At 35.3% G+C, this 21,317-nt stretch overlaps 1 protein-coding gene across 2 annotated transcripts in view; it reads left to right on the top strand.

The window, feature by feature from the left end:
• LOC136836056 (PHD finger protein 12) overlaps nt 1-21,317 on the top strand; it is a 156,786-nt gene that overhangs the window by 23,323 nt on the left and 112,146 nt on the right. For both annotated transcript variants that reach the window (XM_067099952.1, XM_067099953.1), the window contains exons 2-5: nt 293-507; nt 1,014-1,083; nt 1,622-1,895; nt 10,764-10,875. In XM_067099952.1, the coding sequence (XP_066956053.1) occupies nt 293-507; nt 1,014-1,083; nt 1,622-1,895; nt 10,764-10,875 (671 nt within the window). The remainder of the gene's footprint in view (nt 1-292; nt 508-1,013; nt 1,084-1,621; nt 1,896-10,763; nt 10,876-21,317) is intronic.

Genomic DNA, 21,317 nt, shown 5'->3' with positions numbered 1-21,317 from the left:
CATTTTGCCAGTGGCAGGCCTGGTTTCTGGACCTTGCCTGTCTGGTGGACCTCCCAAGACCCTTTTGTTGCTTTCACAAAAAAGTTTGTAATTCTGTTCACCACTTTATTTGGTGCTAAGCTTTACAAAGGTTAGTGGTTTAGTGTTTGATATGAGAAGGAAAGCTTTTAAACGTACAAAAAGTTACTGGAAGGGTGTTTGTAATGCATTAAAGGAAAACATTAAAATAAGTGGGGAAACTTTAAGTGTTTCACAAGATAAAATGTTTGATACTGCTTTCTCGTTTCCTCAGCAAATTTTGGCCCTGACAGCACCGCCTGGTACCAGAGATCCTAACCGACAGCAGGGGACAACTACATCAGGAAATGGAAGAGAAGGCCTAGCTGCACATCCCTACTTTCGTCGTCCAGGTCGTGGGCATAATCACGATTCTTGCGATGCTTGTGGGGAAGGTGGCGACTTGATATGTTGTGATCTTTGTCCTGCTTCTTTTCATCTGACTTGCCAGTAAGACATGTTTTTTACTTTAATACAGATATTAAGTTACTTGAAATAATTGCCAATTTTTCAAGTTTTGAGTGAGATAAACAAAAATTATTTGCTGTATGTTGCAGAATTAATCATAATGTGGACTGTTTCTCTACAGAGCTTATAAAGTTTAGATTATTATGTAAAGTACTGTATTGATATACCATTGTAATTGACTCTCAGTTTTATCTTTATTAATTTTGTATTTGATTTCAAATCAGGTGGTTTTTAAATTACCTTTTAATGAAAGGTCATGGGGAAAACATTGCCAAAGAATTTCTCTAATTTTTTCCCATGTTTTATCCACAACTCAGATTTGTCTAAGTAAATGTATCAGTATTGTCAGTTTTGCCATTTCAAGGACTACTGTAAACTTCAGTAAATGGTTTGTTGCATTCCTCATTGAGGAATTAAGCAGTTATAACTGAATAATGAGATTAGTGAGCATGAGTTCTTGTAACATTGTTTTTCTCCTTTTCTGCCAGTGATCCTCCACTTGATGAAAAAGATATACCCATGGGTCAGTGGGTTTGTCATCAGTGCAGATTAGGAGGGGTAAGCTGTTTATGTTATGATTTGTATATTTTTTGTACATTCATTACATCACTGTGTATTAAATAGGTCCAGCAGATGACCAAGTACAAAATATGCATCCATCTCTGTGTCTATGAAGATTTACTTAGTTACTGTAGCATTAAAGAATATGACAAAAGTTTTCCAAATCACTTTCGAAGATTTCCCCTTCATAACTCTGGACTTGTGTTTTATTCAGAAGCTCATCTTGTATGTATAGTAAATAATGAATAAAATTATATTTTGTCAAAATGAACTCATGTACAGTAAGTAATGAATAAGATTATATTTTCTCAGAGTGAACTCATTTATTTATATAGTACCATATTCCAAAGAATATGTTCTTTCTTTCTATCAACTCACTGATTAGAGAACTGGCACAGGTTGAGGTCCATTACCTCTCCTCTTCATACCTCTCTTTACTAAAACTATGACCATCCCTGACCCTCATGTCTGTTGAGACTGATTTAAAAATTATTTTACAGTGTCATTTATCATGGAAATATATTTTACCTTACAGCCTGAAGATGATAGAACTTCTGTGTCAAGTGGAAAATCCAATAAAAGCTCAAAAGGAATTAAAAGAAAAGAAAAAGATGAGGAGAAGCCATCATCTTCAGTCCCTGGAAAATATGACCCCAACGAAAAAAGAGTATGTTCTGGTGGACGTGAGTTTGAGATCTCTGATTCACCACTCTTTACACTTATTAAGGCTGCAGCTTCTGTGAATCCAAAGCAATTTACTCTTCCATATGAGATGACTCTACCTGTTTATTTTCCTGGCGAGCCTAAAAGTAAGTAGTTTCAGTTGCAGAACTTTATTGGTACTATGAGATTTCAGAGGGAAACAGTTCTAAAAGAAGAATTTTTTGCATTATATTTTTCACTTAAAGTATGTTAGTCATAAAGTCTTTATTTGTATACTTAAGAGTAATTATGTATTCATGTTACTCTGGAAGTTTCACATTGTTAAATAACTTGATTTATAAAGTGCAGTGCTTTGTCAAAAGCAAGATTAATTCCTGTCTAAACCTGGAATTGGCAAAAAACTTGGTAACAAGGTAGTTGACCAGGTGGTTAACATGTGGAGGTAGGAGGTGAGTGGGGGATATCTCTCACTCACCGACTATTGCCTTTACATTTCTTATGGCCACAGGGACTAAGAGGGTAGATTGAGGTAGGATTAAGTATAAAAGGCTCTAGTTTGTATACCTAGGAATACAAACTATCACCTGTTATATAAGAGACATACTCCGTAGGTAGGAGGTCATCTGACTGGAGTTGAAAGCCACCATGGAAATGCCATGGTCCATGTTGCCTGTTTTAAACAAAATATGCATGCCTTTTTTAACCTCTTATTGGTCTGGCAAAATAATTGGCTATAGTTGTAGGACCATGGGCAGAGTTGCCCCTTCTAAAACAGGAGGGGGTTACCTGAGTAGCAATATTTCGGTAAACCATGATGTTTCTCGTAAGAGACTTCAAGTAGGAGACATTTTAGCTGTGGCTATTTTAAGTGAAGAATTCAGGACTAAACTCTACCATGTCCTCTGTCCCTTTGGCATAGGGGAGAAGATGAGGTGAAGCTTCCCTATCCCAGATAGGGAACAGAGACCTGAAGTGTACTTGCCTGTAACTCATCCAACCCCAACAAGTACCTTGGCCCAGACACTGCTCCCAAAGGAATAAGGGGAAGGGAATTCTGTCATTCCACTTTCACACCTTTCAGACTTATACCGGACCTAGTTACAATAGGCAGCTACATAACGAGTTGGACAGCCACCACAGGTCCTAAGGAAAAGGTGTATAGGGACTTCTGGGCAACAGCCCTCAGGAAGAATGAAGTATGTAAAGGTAGTCTGGTCATGCCAGAATCCTAACTCCTGGCCTCATTACCTGTAGAACTGAAAAGTTCTTCCAAAAAGCGGGCGACGAACCCATGCCCAATTTCATGAGCCCTCACACGGGATGAAAGGCCAAGCTCTTCCTCAGAAGGTATAGACCTGTGTACTTCAAGAAACCTGACAGAAATGGTGTTCCTAGACACCACCTGCTTGTCTTACCTGTACCAATGGAAAGGTACAGCATGAATCGGACAGTGGAGTGTGGGGATCATGAAAGTCTCAGACCATCCATCTGGTACAGACAGATTGTAAGTTTTGGCTACAAATTCAGGTATGGAGGAGAATGAGAGAGATCCTTACCCTTAATGATGCAGGACAGGCCTTGTCACCCCCCACCCTTTTTGTCAAGGCCAGAGCTAAGTGGAAAACTTGTCTTAAGAGTGAGGTGTCAGTCCAAAGAACAAGACTAGGACCTGAAGGGTGCCTTGGTAAGACTCCTAAGCATCAAGATCACATCCCACTCATGAGGCTGAAGTTCTTGAGGGGGGCAAGACTGTTCGAAGCTCCCCTTTAGCTTAAACAACTCACAAAAGAGGAGTGGTCTAGCCCCTTCAGTTTGAACACCTTTCATAAGGCCGAGTGATATCCCTTAACTGCAGCTGGTGACAAGGAGCCCGTGTTAATGGAAGTCTACAATATGCTGAACAGACTCCCTGACACCAGTTGCAGGAGATGCCCACTTTCCCAGTACACATTTTGCGAAGAACGCCTGAGATATCCAGACATCCCCCCCAACGTGAAAGCCTCTCTCATAGCAGGTAGCTCAGGATAATCTCCATATGTGAAGGTGCAGGGAGTGGTGTACCTCTTGGTGGTGCTGGTGAATGTTTGGCTGACACAGAAGGATGGGCCATAAGCAGCTGTCTCAGCTTCTTGATCAGAACAGACAGTAGAGCAGGGTACCACTTGGAATGTGGTCAATGAGGAGCCACGAGAGCCATCCAAAGATCTGGGGTAACAAGCACCTCGGTTTATCACTCGCGGATATTCAGTTAACATAATTTTACACCAAGTTGGTTGAGAGATAGACTAAACTAGAGTACAATACATTTATAACATAAAATTCTCATGAAAAACTGTTACAACCCTTCACCAGATAACTAAATTGCTTATGGAAATTACAATCAGACACTAGGAAAAAATACATTAAAACCATGGGCCAAACCTTCAATTCTGAAACTATCGGTATATGTGTTCACAACTCTCCTTAAAGCCTAAGCTCAGTGTTGCACAGTGTCATGTAGTAAAAAATTCCATTAACAGCTGGATGACAACTTCAAATAACTGTTCGGCCTGCTTTTTTAAGATATATTGGTTAGTGGTGTATATAAACAGCAAAATATTTTCAAATTCAGGCACTCCTGGTTATTTGCAGTTTGCATTCATGCTAGTGCAACACACAAGCTGCCATGCTGGGCATCACAGAATAGACAATTTGCCTAAAAGGAAGAGTTACACCTACAATTTGAAAGGAAACAGTATACTAACAATTTGATTTTCATAACGCATGTAAAGAAAGTATCACCAATGTTTTTGTTTGATTAATCCTTAAAGATTATCAGACCACTAAGGTACTTTATGTTTGTTAGGATGTGATGTATGGTTTTACCTGCTGCAGTTTTTATAAGTTTATATAAAAAATACTGGTTTCATTGCATTCTCTTGGATGTGCAAATGGAGGGATTTGTCATGAATGTATTCAGTGTATTTCCCAGTCAGTGATATGAATAATGTAATGATAAATAAGTTTAGTTGGATAATTTTGTAGAAGTAGAATTAAAGTTGGAAAATGGTTACAGGCAGTCCCTGGTTAACAGTGGGGATTCTGTTCCAGGCCGAGGGCCGCTAACTGAAAATCGGCAATAATAACACAATGGTTAAGTGGAGATCGGCTCAGAAAATCCAGTAGCGGGGTTGCTAGACAAATGCCATAAAACCGGATTACCGTTAAGGGCTTACCCTCTGACACAAAAATATTAATAAAAAAAGTATTTAATATTTCAACTTAATACTTTCAGGGTACAATTATAATACCATTGCCAACTTTATGTGAGCAAAAGAACACGATACTGTATGTCTGTCCGTCCATCCGTCCATTGTATGACGTCACAAACTTACTGTGGTCTTATTATTTACCCTGGACTCACCTAATTTTCTGTGCAGATACTCAAATATCATACAAACATGTAATTTAGTTTTTCCTAAAATCTCAAATAGATAAAGATATACATGTCGTAAAATGTATGTTGTGTGTGATGTCATGAAAATAGCATTTTTCTTAATGAAGTTTCTTCTAGCACTATAATATTCACGTCTTCTAGCACCATAATATTCACGTTATCAAAAAAACAAAATAACACAAGAAAGGCACATCCAATATGCATTCACATAAGCAGTTTCAAGAAGCTCCTATTATTTTTAGAATTTGGCAAATATTTGAATCCAAAAAAGTAGTGTTTTGAGTTATAGCGCTCTAAAGTTTTCAGTACCATGTCAGAACAAGGCTTGAAATTATCAGTACAATATACCTAGAATTACAAAATATTTGTTGTCTATAGAATCGGTATACATTAAAGAATGCTGTCTTATTTTCACACACAGCATTCAGATCCACCATCGTCAGCATCCCTCTCTCTCTTCTCTCTCCCTAATTTTATTGTTTTGCTTTGCTCTTTTAATGGCAATTTTGTGCCTCACTGCTGGGGTGTCATCACAATGCCAAATCATTGCAGAGAGGTTTTGTTTAACCAGCAGTGAGTGCCTTCCCTCTGCTGTCATTGCCAATGACTCGTTGGTGTTGGTGAATGTTGGAGTAGAGAGAGATGCCAGTAAACACTAGATAATCACACAAGATATCGAGAAAAGGTAAAATTAACCCGTGTTGCTACACTAGGAAGGCATATACTTGCATGTGTCCCTTTAAATGGGCAGGGTTATGGGCTGCGGATGGTTCAAATTTATGTGCCAGGCCAAAGGTAGATGGTTATAGAATGTAAATTAGCATAAATCATAATTTTGATATTTTGAAGGCATATCGGCTATTCAGAGGGTATGGTATGCCTTAACCGACGCCGCTAGCAAGCTAGAACTGCCTGTACTGTATGCAGGTTGTCACATGTTCCATTTTGTATGTAGGGTGTCACATGTGTTCCATTCAACACATCTACTATGTTAGATGAAAAATATGTGACATCCAGTGATGGAGAAGTCCCATGTGTTTTTGAGGAACATGTATTAGTTTTGTTGCCATTGAGTGCCCAGATTATTTAGATTCTTATCTAGTCTACTGCATCTCATGGAAGATCTTATGATGCAATTTTAATTCCAAGTGGGTTATGGGCACTAATATTGCTAACTATTAAAAGGGATCCATGGAGATTATGTATTAATACTTGTAAATGATTTAAATTATAATTTTTATTTGTTTGATTTTATAAGTTGCAAATAGTACAGTATAGGTATTATTTTCTATTTGCAACTTGATTGTAGAAAATTGTACTTAGTATTCAAAATGATTTTACATAAATTATCTTTTTGTTTATTTATATTGCAGTTACTTAGTTGTCTTCTTATAACACTGTTGCTTGTAAAAATTTCCTAATTGTTGGTACAGGTTGACCATCACTAATCCAGCATCATTGGGACCTGGAGGGTACCGGATTAGCCATTTATTAGGCTAGAATACACAAAACCCAGTAGCTAAGCAACTAATCTTAGAATTAAAATATCCCATAAATCAGTACAAGTCGGTTAATAAAGAAAAGACAATTATCAAATGCAGGTAGTGCTCGAGTTACGATAATTCGACTTACGATATTTTGAGTTTACGATGGGGTTAGCAATTAATACCGATATGAAAATATTTAGGAAATATGTTTAGATTTCGCGCAGGCAGCGAGAGAGACCAACTTACAATAGACCAACTTCTTTTCCTCCATCTCTTTATTCCATCTGCTAGTTAAAAAAGTAAAAGAGAATAATAAAAGTATTGTTAGTAACGTTATACTCTTGCGTAAATGCGTACAGCCATAAACAACCGAACGGGAAACTGTTGTTTTGCTAATAATCTTATCGGATAACAACTGTTTTGCTTGTATTTCAACCATCGTACGGTAATACACAATTACTGTGGTTATGTTACAAGTGACGTTATTTATGTTACAAATGACGTTTAGTACTGTACAGTAGGACTGATATATTTTTTACACTATACCCTTATTTGCTTTGGAGAAAAGATCTGCAGGGAAATATACTGCTACAGTAACTTTCAGCTGCAAGTTGTAGCCAGAGCTGAGAAAACAATGTTCAAGCTGCTAATGACTATAAATTATCATGTATCGGCAACATGGATGAAACTCGATTGTAAATAAAACCGGAGAGAATGTATTTTAATCAAAACTACTGGGCATGAAAGAATACAAATTACTACTGTTTTCACGCCGATAAAAGATAAATACGTAAAGCTCGTATTATGATGAAATCAAGAGAAAATAGCGAACAGAATCTTGATTTTTTGCACAAAACAAACATGCCCCCAAAACGGCCAGCCGCCATTCCCGCGAACGTCATATATTAAAAAAAAAAAAAATAGCTAAATTAATTTCACAACGAGGCGTATTTAAGTTATATTTCGACTTAAAAACACTTCGTATAACGAAAAATATCCTTGTTCCAATTAAATAAAGTATCCATATTCATTTACGCTAAGTAGAAGCAAAAAAAAGCTCTTTGAACTTAGTTAAATGTGGCGAAATAAACACCGCGATATCGATTACCAAAACAAAACATTGATCGCAATTTATAATACAAAAGCAATATGAGAATGTACGCAATTGGAAACAATGTAGTAAAGCACAACTTTTTAAAAGATCCATGAAAAAGATGCACATTCGTTATGTTGATGTTTGTATAATACTGTTAATATGTGAACAGAGTTCAGTATAATGTAGGCTAGGCTACCAGTTTGTTGATGCAGCACACTGCGCCACCAAATCGAAGTGGCCGGCGAGCGAGTTAGCGAAGCGACCTGGGAAATTTGAAAATTAGTGCGGAAACATTAGAAATTACTCTAGCCGAAATTTGTGCCGGATTAGTGATTGTTCCGGACTGCTGATTGCCGGATTAGTGATGGTCAACCTGTACTTTTGTTTATACTTTGCTGTTGGTTCTTAGTCTTTGAGGACATGCTGCATTTCTCCCAGGTGTAATCTTGATTACAGAATTATTTAATGTTTTTTGTAAGAGTAGTCAGGTTTTTACGGTTTACAGAAGCTGATGTTTTACTATTGATCTTTTGCAACTGGGATTGTATTTTTGTTGTTCTTTAGAAATTTCATTGTTTGTAACCAGTATAGTATTCTTTGGTATTACAGCTTTATTAATAATTTGATTTTAGATCTGTCCTTTGAATTTTTTCTGGTAATTGATCTATAACATTTACACTATATCAAGTGGTTGATACTCATGCATCCTTTTTCATGAGTTTCTGCATGAGTTCTTTCTTAATTTTTTTTATTTATGAAATTTCTTATTGTGTATAGTAGAGTTTCCTGTGTTATATTCTTGTTTTTATTGCACAGTTCAATAAAACATGTATTATGGCTACATTTAATCATGTGTTCTGTCTTTTATTGTTGTAAGTGCTGGGTTGATTACATCTCCCACTGCATATTCATTTTGATCTGAAGTTTCTTTTTCTTATGGTATATGTTGATTTTGAGATGGTTCCTATATAGATTCGTGCATTATTTTTGATGTTGGCCGGTCAACTTTGCTTCTTTATACAGTATTGTTTTATGTCTTTTTTTTATTCTTGATTTGGTTTGACAAATCATTTAGTTTCATTATGGTCATAAGTGTTATGTTTCTTTTGTTTAGGAAGAGTTTTTTCTAATGGCCTTTTCTTCTTGCTGAGACATTTTGGTTAATTTCCTCAATTTCCGTATGTGACAGTACATCATATGGGTTTGGCTAATTTTTTGTTGTATGTATTTTGTTCATTTAATCTTTGTTTTAATATTTTGTTCTTATATTTTGTGTTCGCTCGGTTACATCTGTATACAGTGTTATTGCTATGATTTTGATTATTGTTTTGCATTAAGGTTTTGTACATGGGTTTTTTGTTGGAAATTAAATAATTTTACTTTTAGTTCCAGTTTAGCCTCTCTTATGAACATTCCAGTTCTATCTTGAAGTCTTAATAGTTTCGTGTTCTATATACATTGCACACTCTTTAAGTCATGTATGGTGACTCTGGCCACAGTTTATGCAAGTTGATTTACCACAGTTGCATTTTTTTGTGTTATATACCATTTGATCTACAGTATGCATGTCTGGAGTTGCAATGGCAATTTTTTGTTGTGTCCATAATTACTGCAATTTTTGCATTGTAGCATTTATGGTACATATGATCTAACTTCTCTATTTTTACATAAAATTTTAATTTTCATTGGAAGATCTCGTCATTCAAAATTTTATTGTGACAGCTACAGTATTTATTTTTTCTGCTTGGAATATTATGGATTTCAGTCTTGCTCATTATTACATTACAATATTGTGTTTTTGGTGGAGTCTAATAAAACATTTTTTCGTTTGGTTTATTTTCATTATTTGGTCATGTGATTGTTCCCTGTACAGTAATCATTGTGTCATGTTTGTGTTATTGTAGCTTTGAGTTATCTGTATATTGTATTGTAAGATGACTCCGATTAATTTTGGTAGTTGCTTTTACCACCCGTGTTATGTTTTTTAGTGTGTCTAAAAGTCATTTCAACTGTTGAATGCTTACTTACCAGGTAGTTTTCAAGTCTTAGTGCTAATACTTAATGTTCACTTTGCAACATTAAGAACCTTGACCAATTCCTTTTTCAAATAGGGAATCAAAATAAGTCAAGGTTTGATCCTGCCTGAATTTAATTTTAAATTTTTTTTATTGGGAGGATCAAAAGGGAGAATCAAGGGTATGCCATAATTGAAAGTTACGGATTACTATTCATCGTACAGAAAACTTTTAGTTCATTTAGGATGGGTTCCCTACTTGTAGGTGACCCCTACGATATTGCTGCCTTTGAAAAATCAGCTTCCCTATGAGACCCACCTGAATATATACCATACTGTGTGTGCCTTAGGGGGCATCAATTCATCAAAATTAGATACTGCCCTGCTCTGAGGGCAGGGTTTTACAGAATGTTTTCCAGAATTCAGCCATGTTAGGTACTCCAGTTTTATGGGTGGAGAGGTTTGCCATCCACCTCCACTCTCCATGAAAGTTTCAAGATCAGAATTTTCCATAATCCATATTACTTTTGGGCCTTCATCACAAGGTGTTTTGGTAGAAGGAAAGAAAATGGAACAGTTACTAAGAGGAAAAAATGGCCTGACCACAGTTTGGTAGGTCAGCAGCTGAAGTGTAAGGTTTCAAGGGGTTTGATGTCTAACAGTATCAAAGAACCTGGATATTGCTTCTCAGCTTCTATCCTCAAAGCTCCCAATGGCAGAAATGGGTCAAGGATCTGTGGGGGCAATTTTACATTGATATTATTAATTGATAATTATGTTGTACTGTCTCATCAGAGAAATATTAATTGTTTAACAACATTTTTGAAGGAAGAATATGAACATATTTCCATTACTGATAAAGATGTGATTTTATAGAAAAGTTTGCTTCATGAAACTCGAGGTCTATGTGGGTGGTTTGAGAAAATTCAGGTCAGCAAATTGAGGTTAGAATTTTTAAGTAATGTCTTTTTTTTATCGCAGATCCAGCTGGTAAGACAAACGGTACGAGAAAAGGTTCTCAAAGGAAGAAGTCTCATGAACTAGACAATGGTTTAGTACCCCTACCTGCCAAATTGTGTTTTCAGTGTAACAAGTAAGTACAGGATAATATATTAGAATTTCCAAATTTTAAGTACTGTATATTTAGTTGTATGGTACAACTAGTCCCTGTAATTGTCAGTGTTCCAAAAGATATTATTTCAGAAACAAGGAAAATGCAATAAATAGTATAAAAACTTTTACCATGAATCTCACAACTAAGGAAATTTGACCAACTGCAAAAGCTTCATTAGAAATTAACATATTTTGTAGGTAAAAATTATATATATGAGTAGGGCTATATTTATCAAAATAAAAAATTATTAAAAATGGAAGCTTTCAACCATTTGCACTACATTCCTCTTCAGCCAACCAAATAAAGATATTTGTACTTCTCAAAAAGATAATAATTGATAAAATTTTGTAACAGTCTGCAAATACATTGAACAATCTTTCTTATTATGAAATTGCAGCCAAATAATGGCTGTTTCCTCATATCTGTGCCAGACGTGATGTAAACTGCTGCCTCGTGTTCATTTGTTGCTCATTAATGGTGGCCAGGTGATTAGTAGGTGGCGAATGGCTTTCAGCCTTGGTGCGTGTTGTTTCTGTAACAATTGCCACTTCAACAACCTGTGTGGGGAGAGACGAGGGAGTTGCAATATCGGGCCTCAAGAAACTGCACTAAATCTAAATTTATGGAATGACAGACTAGCTTGTCTGAATGTCTGTCTTCCTGCATTAAGGCTTTACAGTATTGTCTTCTAATGTTTTGCAAATATTTATCAAAGCACCCTCCACTACTCTGCTATGACCTGCTTGACTACTTCTGTATACAGTAATGGTGTGATCATTCTCCCAACAATGTTTAGCAGTGGCCGTTTTGAGCGAAGTCCCTAACGGCTTTTTATGCTCTCGTAATCTTACATCCCTCCCTCTACCAATTGCCCTAAAATAAAATAAATTACAGAGCTTTAATTTTTTAGCATACAGTGTAATATCCTTTGTGTTGCTACTGTCACTACCAGTACTGCGACTACAGTATTATTTTTAGTGAAATTTCTATTTGATTGAGTTTTCATATGTGAAGGCTACTTGTATACTACCTGTGTTATTGATTAAATGAGCTGCTGTTTTTAACCTCTCATGATACGAAAGTGTTATACAGTACATCTCTTACCATGATTAGTTTGCTTTTTGGTTGGGCTGTAAAACTTTTTACTAGCTTTAGACAGAGTATCTTCAGTAAAATGGGAAGGGTAACACAATTTTATATAAGCTACTTACCAAGTAATTACATAGCTATTAGTTTCTATTAACCTGCAGCTAGAATTTTGAAATTCGCAGTAGCACTACTTTTGTTTTGGCTAGGTGAGTGACTGCCCCCACTTTCGGGGTAAGAGAGGAACCAGCAGCAACTAGAGGTAGTAGTGAGCTAGTCAGGTATCGGCAAAATCTTTGTCTGATAATTCTGATTCTTTATCCTTTGTTCCACCTGATCCCATGTCTTAATCTGTACCAATTACTCCACACCCTGGCTCCCTTACTCCTAATCCCGACCTCATTGCCAGCCTTGAATAGAATAGAGTTTGGGTTACTTGTTGACACGCTGGAGAAAACTGGTGCTTCTGTTAAAGTCCTAATAGACAAAGTGATTGTGAAAGGTAATAGTGAAGTGTTAGTGGAGGAGATGGCTGTGTGTCCCACCGATTCTCCTAGGCCAAGGTCCCTGGCAAACTCCCCTAAACCTGGGAGGAGCCAAACTGGCACCCCAAAGGGGGTGGGTGGGGCCTGCCCACCGGCAGTTACCCCCCAGTCGTACCTGTTGCCGATTCCCAGGTTACGACAGAGCGCCGCTGGATTGTGTATGGAAGTGGATTGTCTGTCTTTTAGTATTTCCAGCAGTGACTCCAGTCCTAGGTGCCAATGGCAAGGCGAATCATGTCCTCTGACTGTGGGTGCTTCTCAACCCTCTACTATTCCCATAAAGAAGGTTAAAGGGGCTTCTCCAGAGCGTCTTCCTTCCTGTAGCTTTTGCTTCAGAGGACTTGCCGAGACAGATGATGTCGGAATGCTCTCCAGCGCCATGTGCCCAACTCCTGCTCTTGTAGCACATGTACAATCTACTTTACCTGAATCTTCGTTAGCGGAGAAGTCATCTTTGGCGCCAATGCGCCCAGTGGTGCCAGAACTTCCTTCTCCAGTGGTTCATGGTGCTTCTTCTGATGTGGCTCCCTCCAAGCGCCCTTCATCTGTTGTGCATCCATCATCTCCTGAGTACCTTTGCCGAGCGCTCTTTGGCTCTCGAGCGCTCATTGAGTCCCAAGCGCCCATCGGCTCCTGAGCACCCACCGACTCCCGAGCGCCCATTGGCCCCGTTCCCCTCTTGCAAACTAAAAACTGATGGATTAGGGTATTGATAAAATAACAAAAAAGTAAAAAACTTCACATAAGATACTGATTCTTAAACAGGAATAAACTCCTGATGTATAAATGAATACTCCAGATAGATAAATGTATACATAGAATATATAAAATAAAGAGAATTATTGCAAAGAAAAAATGTTTCGATCTAATTTTTATCAGTAAATAGGAATTACGATAGGACTATTGAAATCGTTAAAGATAATGAGTGAAAATGAATAAGCTTAGTTTTAAAAATCAATACAAGTAGTCTTGTGTATTTTGTCAGTGAAAATCAAATAAAGTACTGAGCACATACCAGAGAGAGAGATTTGTGTATATTTTTGTATATGTATCAAAACAAAATAAATATATAAGAAAAAGACAAAGTAGTTTTTAAAGTAGACAAAATAAATGAATGCTTCAAAGAAAGTTTATATATTGTACGTATTCAAAATGTTAAGATATTAAATTTAAAACTAGAAATAATGAACATTTAGAAATGTATAAAATAATAAGAGCAATATACAATGCTATCTAACCATGATGTTTGAATTTTATATTTGTTATTATTTGGACTTATGACTGATCTAAATTCAGTACAGTAAGAAATAGAACTTTCTCTTATTTATATGATGAATTTAAGTCTTTGAGCTGAAGTTGTTGCAAATGCATCAGTAACATTTGACATAGAAGGTGTTTCAGCTCTATGCACCTGGAGAAGAATAAGTACTTCCAAACGATTTTCCTCCATTGTTGATCATATCACAGTTAAAGTTCGCTCAGGTTTTGAAAGCATCCATTCAGCCTCTGCAGTGGTTATTAGCAGTGTTGCCAAGAGCTGAAGAAGTGAATGTATATTTGGGAAAAATGAAGTACACACATTTAGAGCAGATACTGTATAGCTGTTTCTGGTCTTTCATCTTTTTCAACTTTTTCCCATTTCTGTCAATTGTGGGGGGCCATGGCCCCCTTGGCTATGCCACTGTGTTCGGCATGGGTAGCAGCAGAAATTGTAACTAAGCCGAGGTGCGCAATGCAAAATTTGAACTTACGGGTGGTGGACAGAGTGCTCTGAAAAAATTTAAATTTACAATCTTGGTTGCTCGTATCTGAAAGTTCATAAGTAGAGGAGTGTATGTATTTTATATATATATATATATATATATATATATATATATATATATATATATATATATATATATATATATATATATATATATATATATATATATATATATATATATATATATATATATATATTGCAATGAAGAAAACTTCTTTCCAAGCAACCTAATCTGTTTTTTTACATCCGTAAGGTAACAGAGAAAGAAATAAAATTCATTCCAATTGTTTTAATTACTGGAAGTGTGGGTTTTCATTCGCCCCTTCAGGAACTCTTTCCTTCATTCCCAAAATGGTTAAGCCTTTAATCCCTCTCTCTGTTCAAAATGACTGCCTAAGGGCTTGTTTCCAGGTGACCTTCGAAGATGCCTTCTCGACGACATCAGACAACAGGCAAGGGAGGAGCCAAAAAAAAGAGAAAGATGGCACCACACTGTCCTGGCTATGGTAACCTCTCCATGAGCTCTGACTGGATGCCATGCGCTCACTATAGAAAACGAGGCAAGATTTACCTTTTGCGCCATCTATCTGGATGCCCAGGTGTAATCCCCCGAGGTTAGAAATAGACGATGCAACAGCAGTCGAGAGAGAGAAGCGCTCAGAACTCCACAAAGAACAGATGTCCTTACCTTTTCCTGTCCCTTGTACCTTCCATATGTTCGACTTCGAGGGTCAGACTGACTAATCATTGTAGTGGCATCCTTTAAATTCCCTCCAGCGTTGGCGCCCTATTGAACAAGGACATCGTCATCTTGACGAAGGTAATGTACCGGAATAAGGTTTCTTAGCCAGTCACGATTCCTGTTATTTCTCTATGTCTGATTTATTTTCTATTTCCATTGTGTGAAAGCATCAAGTGTTAACATAAGTATGCATTTAGTGTTGAACTGAGTTATTTGGAACCATCTGTGCATTCCCTCGGTTCCTTTTGAGTCTTATAATTTCTGCAAGTAACTGTCTTGCATATCTTGCAGATCGGCTCTGGCTGTGCAACCACTCGGCTCTATCCCATTTGCAGTGGCCTTATGCCACCCCTCTGCGATGTTTCCTAATCATCGATGTGGAATATTTCTCCTGTGTAGTATTCATTCATTTAGCAGGTCCTTATTATTACCTGCCCAGTAATTCGTCATTCTTCTGATCTGTGTTTATTTTATGTAAATATAATTAATTAAGAGAACCTTGAGTTTATGTAATCCCTCACATGAAGAAGGTCCTAAGCCACAGTATTTCCCTTGATTTATTTGTCTACAGAATTGCCCTAATCAGTCTGTTTAGTCAGATGTTTTAGTGAAATACAGCAGATTCCTTGATAATGTAAAGAACTCCCTGTGATTATCCTTGCTGCTCAGAATCAAGTAAATAGCTAAGGTATATTCATAGCAATAATATATATATATATATATATATATATATATATATATATATATATATATATATATATATATATATATATATATATATATATAGTCATACCCTGAACTTACAGGTTAGGTTCCAGAACCCCTCACGCAAGGTGAATTTTCACTTAAGTTTGGCACAGTCTCTAAAAATGCTAATAAATGCTTATTTCTAAAGTTTAAACACTAAATATGACCCTAATTATGCTCCCAAATTATTAAGTTAACTTTTAAATTAAATTAAAGTTACAGTACTGTAATTTCATTTAAAAGTTAGCTTAATATATTACCCTTAAAAAAAATTAATAAAATATTGACATAAAAATAGAGTTGGAAGAGAATTTCTGTCTCTCTCCCCTTCCAACCAATCTATTTTTAGAAGTCTTCTCAACCGCTTTTTAATAACTTCTTTATTCTATGTCTCTTGCTCTTTGTTCTGAAATGCTTTTTCATGAACAAACACTGTTTTTTATTTTGACTAATACAACACTTAGTTATTATGTCTATATTTTACAACATATTTGCCACACTAGCGCATTTGCACTTCATAGGCGGTAGAGGTAAAATTAGATCAATTTAAACTATCTACTGCACAAGTTAAGATGTACAGAGAAATAACAAGCTGTAAAAATGTTTGAGCGCTAACTATGAATGAGAGAGAGAGAGAGAGAGAGAGAGAGAGAGAGAGAGAGAGAGATAAGGGTTGTCCTTACTTAAGAGAGTGAAATTATTTATCAATTGTATTACAGAGATTGAGAGAATAACACATCAGAGAGAGAGAGAGAGATGTTGTCCTTACTTGAAATATCAAGTTAAGTTATTTATGAATTATTACGGAGAGAGAGAGATATCAAAAGATGGAAATTCAGTATTTAACTTTTAAATGAAATAAGTGACAATAATTTCATTTAAAATTTTAGCTTAATAGATTACCCTTAAAAAAGGAAATAAATGGTTAACGTAAGAATATAGGAGTGTGTGAAGTATACTGTTTCTCGCCCCCCATTCCACGATCAATTTTTAGAAGTCTTGTCAACCTCGTTTTTAAAAACTTTTTTATTCTTTCTCTTTCTCTTTGTTCTGAAATGCTCTATGCCTTTATGTTTTAGAACAGCGCATTTACATTTTGTAAACGATACAGGTAAAATTAGATCCATTTAAAATTATCTACAGTACAGTTAAATGCATATAGAGCAACGGTAATATGTAGGTGGCGCTAACTACAAATGAGAGAGATAGAGAGATATAACGTTGCCCTTACTTAAGAGAGTGAAATTTTTTTATGAATTATTACGAAGACATAGAGAGAGAGAATTACAAGAAACCTTTGATCACTAATCAGCAACACTACCCCTTCTTATCATGTTAAAGTGACATGTCTGACAGCCTTTTGCCTTCGAGCTTCTTACAGAAGATGAGGAAAAAATATTTGTTTGTTTAAAATATGTATCACATACGAATTTTGTAATTACAGTTATATTATTATTATTATTATTTAATCATATTACTCTTATTAATATTTGAAAATCAGTACTTATTATTAGGTAAAAAATTTATTTACCATACAAAACAAATAACCATATACTGTACATGTACCATAAAAATTCTCTTATCTCAGTAAAGCTTGAAAACTTATAAATTACATAAAAAATTGAACATAAGCAATTTTGCAGGGTTCGCAAATGTTCGTGTGTCTGTGACAAACTGAAGTATGGTAATTAGTTAGGTTCCAATGGAAAGTTCGCATATCTGAATTCGAGCAACCCGAATCGCGCAAGTTTGGGCTATTACTGTGTGTGTGTGTGTGTGTGTGTGTGTGTGTGTGTATATATATATATATATATATATATATATATATATATATATATATATATATATATATATATATATATATATATATATATATATATATATATATATATATATATATATATATATATATATATATATATATATATATATATATATATATATATATATATATATATATATTATGTGCATGTATGTACAACTGAATCACGAAAATATGGAACGTGATGAATATATAAATAAAGTCAATGCCATGAAGGAAAGTGAAGCGGAGTGGTGCTAAGCCTTTCGACTTCTATCCTTTAAGTTGGTTTAAATGACACATGGGGATTATAAAGGAAAAGATGTACCTGGAATCCAACACAGTTGATGAATTAGTAGACCTACCAAAACGGGTAAATATTTAAGAGGTTTTACAAAAGATTAGGCCCAACAGCTCGGAAGCAGGGAAAAGTCTATTAAAAGATTATACAAGGAAAGAGACTGGCCACTAAAAAATGGCCATGGAAAGAATAAGCTGATTACATATGTTTTAAAAGTACAGCTCAATAATTCTCCTTATGGTAAACATTGACAATTTTTGCAAAGTGAACATTTTCACAAAAAATACACATTAAACACAAAAACATATGAATACAAAGAAAATATGTATAAGGTAACTAATTAGTAATTAAGTCAGTGATTTTATCTTTAAGGTCATTCTTGAACATTTCACTAATACAGGGGTCCAAATAACACATGCTATGGCTAAGGTTTAAATTACAACTGGAAGTGAGCTGTATGACAGCAGATTCTAAAAGATTTCTTGAAGAGAAAACTTTTGATCTGGCAATCACTGAACTTTCAATCCAGTTTATCTTCTGAGAGTTTTCACTTAAATGAGTGAATATTGCATTAGATGTTTGCCCAGTTTTGACAGAATACTTATGCTGTTTAATTCATACTTCTAAATCCGTACTGGATTGGCCAATATAAAAAGGCCAGTCGAAGCATGTAATTTTATATATTATGTTGTTCCTTTCCTTAGGGCTATTTTTATATTAACATTCCTTTTGGTGTATTATTACAGTATGGGAAAAAATTAGGTTAAAATAAAAGATTTTAACAATGATTTTATGGTTCCAAAACTACTAAAATAAGGCAAGCTAAGAATGTTTGTATGGGTTTCTTTCCCCATGTTACTTTCACTATAAAGCTTTTTGTGGGCTTTATTATAGCAAATAACTAGTATATGTGAAGGATAACATAAATCTGTCCCTATTTTTCTTTGGTATTCGATTTCATGATCCAAATACTGGGGACTGACAATGTGCAATGCTCGTAAAAACATAGAAGAAAAAATGGATACTTTGATATTAAGGTGATGGCTTGAATAAAAATGGACATAAGTCAAGTTGTTGGTTGGTTTCCTATAAGTACTAAATTTGCATTGAAATGGTTCTCTATGTATTAAAACATCTAAGAAAGGGAGGCAGTTGTCTTTTTCTAACTCTAACATAAACTTAATGGATGGTATTTGGTTATTCAAATTAGAGAGTAAATCATTTACATCAATACCAGCAGGCAAAACGGCTAAAATATTGTCAACATATGTATACCACTTTAAAAGAGTATAAATGATATTAGGTAAGAATTCCATATACAAGTAGAGAGGAGTGGGGATAAAGGATTGCCCGTTGCCATACCAAATATTTGTTGGTTGAATTCACCATTGAAGATAAACTTACAATTACAAGTGCACAACCTAGCGAGTGAAATAATATGACTTACAGGTAGAGATAGTTCTTGATGGATTAGTACGTCATTAAGATACTCTAAAATAGAATCTATAGGGACTTTGGTAAAAAGAGAACAAACATCAAAACTAACAAATCTATCAGTGGGGCAAAAAGTGATTTTGTTTAATTTATCAACTAAATCTAGAGAATTATATATGTGAGAATCAGATAGTTCCAAGTAACAGGGACAAGAGCTTGGTAATATATTTTGAAAGTTAATATGACATTGAGCCAACAGTACTGATAATAGGCCGCACAGGATTATGTTCTTTGTGCGTTTTTACTAATCCGTACAAGTAAGGTAACGAGGGAAATTTTACTGACCACTGAACTAGTAGTTCTTTGTTATCTTTAACGATTTGTTTTGTCTGTGCCATTATGACTTGATCAGGGAGATTTTTTTTTTCTAGTTTATTGTAGGTCGTATCATCATCCAGTTGGGCTTGCATATATGATATGTAGTCAGCTTTATCTAAAATTACAATAACTTTCTACTTATCAGCTTTTGTGATGTGGATTATATTGTCTTTTTTAAGATCAGTCAAACTTCATATATATATATATATATATATATATATATATATATATATATATATATATATATATATATATATATATATATATATGACTATTTATCACATCACCGTGATTCATATACAATCAAAGCTACAAACGTCCTTTAATATCCAATTCACTCTACCTAAATAATATATTTTCATATATGTTACAATTTTAGTTGATAATAAGTCCACCGTCCCATGGGGTCGAACCAGCGACGGACGAGGAATCAGGACTACAGTGACGCACTCTCTTGTGGCGATTTCGTTAGTGCGTCACTGTAGTCCTGATTCCTCATCCGTCGCTGGTTCGAATTCTCACGGACGGTGGACTTATTATCAACTAAAAATTCCTTCGTAACATATATGAAAATATATTATTTCCAGGTAGAGTGAATTGATATTAAAGGACGCTTGTAGCTTTCTGATTATATATATATATATATATGTATTATATATATATACACTCACTATATATATATATATATATATACACACTATATATATATATATATATATACACACATATATATATATATATACACATATACAGGCAGTCCCCGGTTATCGGCGGGCTCAGTTATCAGCGGTCCGGATTTACGGAACTTGTCAAGCAACGAAAATCGGTAATTTTCGGCGCCAGTATGCGCCGATTTCTGTTTATCAGTGTAGACAATCGGCTATTGGTGCTGATACCTACCTAACAGAGGCTCCACTCTCCGGTTATCACCGCCAATATCCAGTTATGAGCACCAGTAAGCCCCAAAAATTGTCGATTTTCGGTTATCGGCAAATTCGCTTGTCATGCCGTCAGAACGGAACCCCTGCTGGTAACCGGGGACTGCCTGTATATGATATACAGGAAGTTCCCGGTTTACGATGTTCCGAGGTTACAACGCTTTTTAGATATATTCATCTGAAATTATTTCATGGTTTACGACGCATGTTCCGGGGTTATGACGCGTCATGCGCCAATCCGACAAAAGAAATGTGCCTCCAAAACGGCAGAATAATAAAAATTTTGAGTTTTTTTTTTTTTCATGAAAAACTCATAAAAATGCAGTTTACATCGTTGTCAATACACCCAAAGCATTAAAAGTAAGGTTTTCGTAGGATTTTTGATGATTTTTCGGTTTAGGACGATTTTCGGTTTACAACGTGGTGGAAAACGGAACCCCGTCATAAACCGGGACTGCCTGTATATGTATATATATATATATATATATATATATATATATATATATATATATATATATATATATATATATATATATATATATATATATATATATATATATACACACACCTTGATCTTACACTATTCAAGTTGCACGAATTCACAAACGTGCTAACTTTTCATTGGAACCCACAGACACACAACATTTGCGAATCCTCAAGAGAGGAGAGAGATAAGGGTTGTCCTTA

This window comes from Macrobrachium rosenbergii, chromosome 56, assembly GCF_040412425.1.
Source record: "Macrobrachium rosenbergii isolate ZJJX-2024 chromosome 56, ASM4041242v1, whole genome shotgun sequence".
NCBI lineage: Eukaryota > Metazoa > Arthropoda > Malacostraca > Decapoda > Palaemonidae > Macrobrachium > Macrobrachium rosenbergii.
Note: the sequence above shows the minus strand (reverse complement) of the source record. Positions and strands in the feature narration are given on the sequence as shown.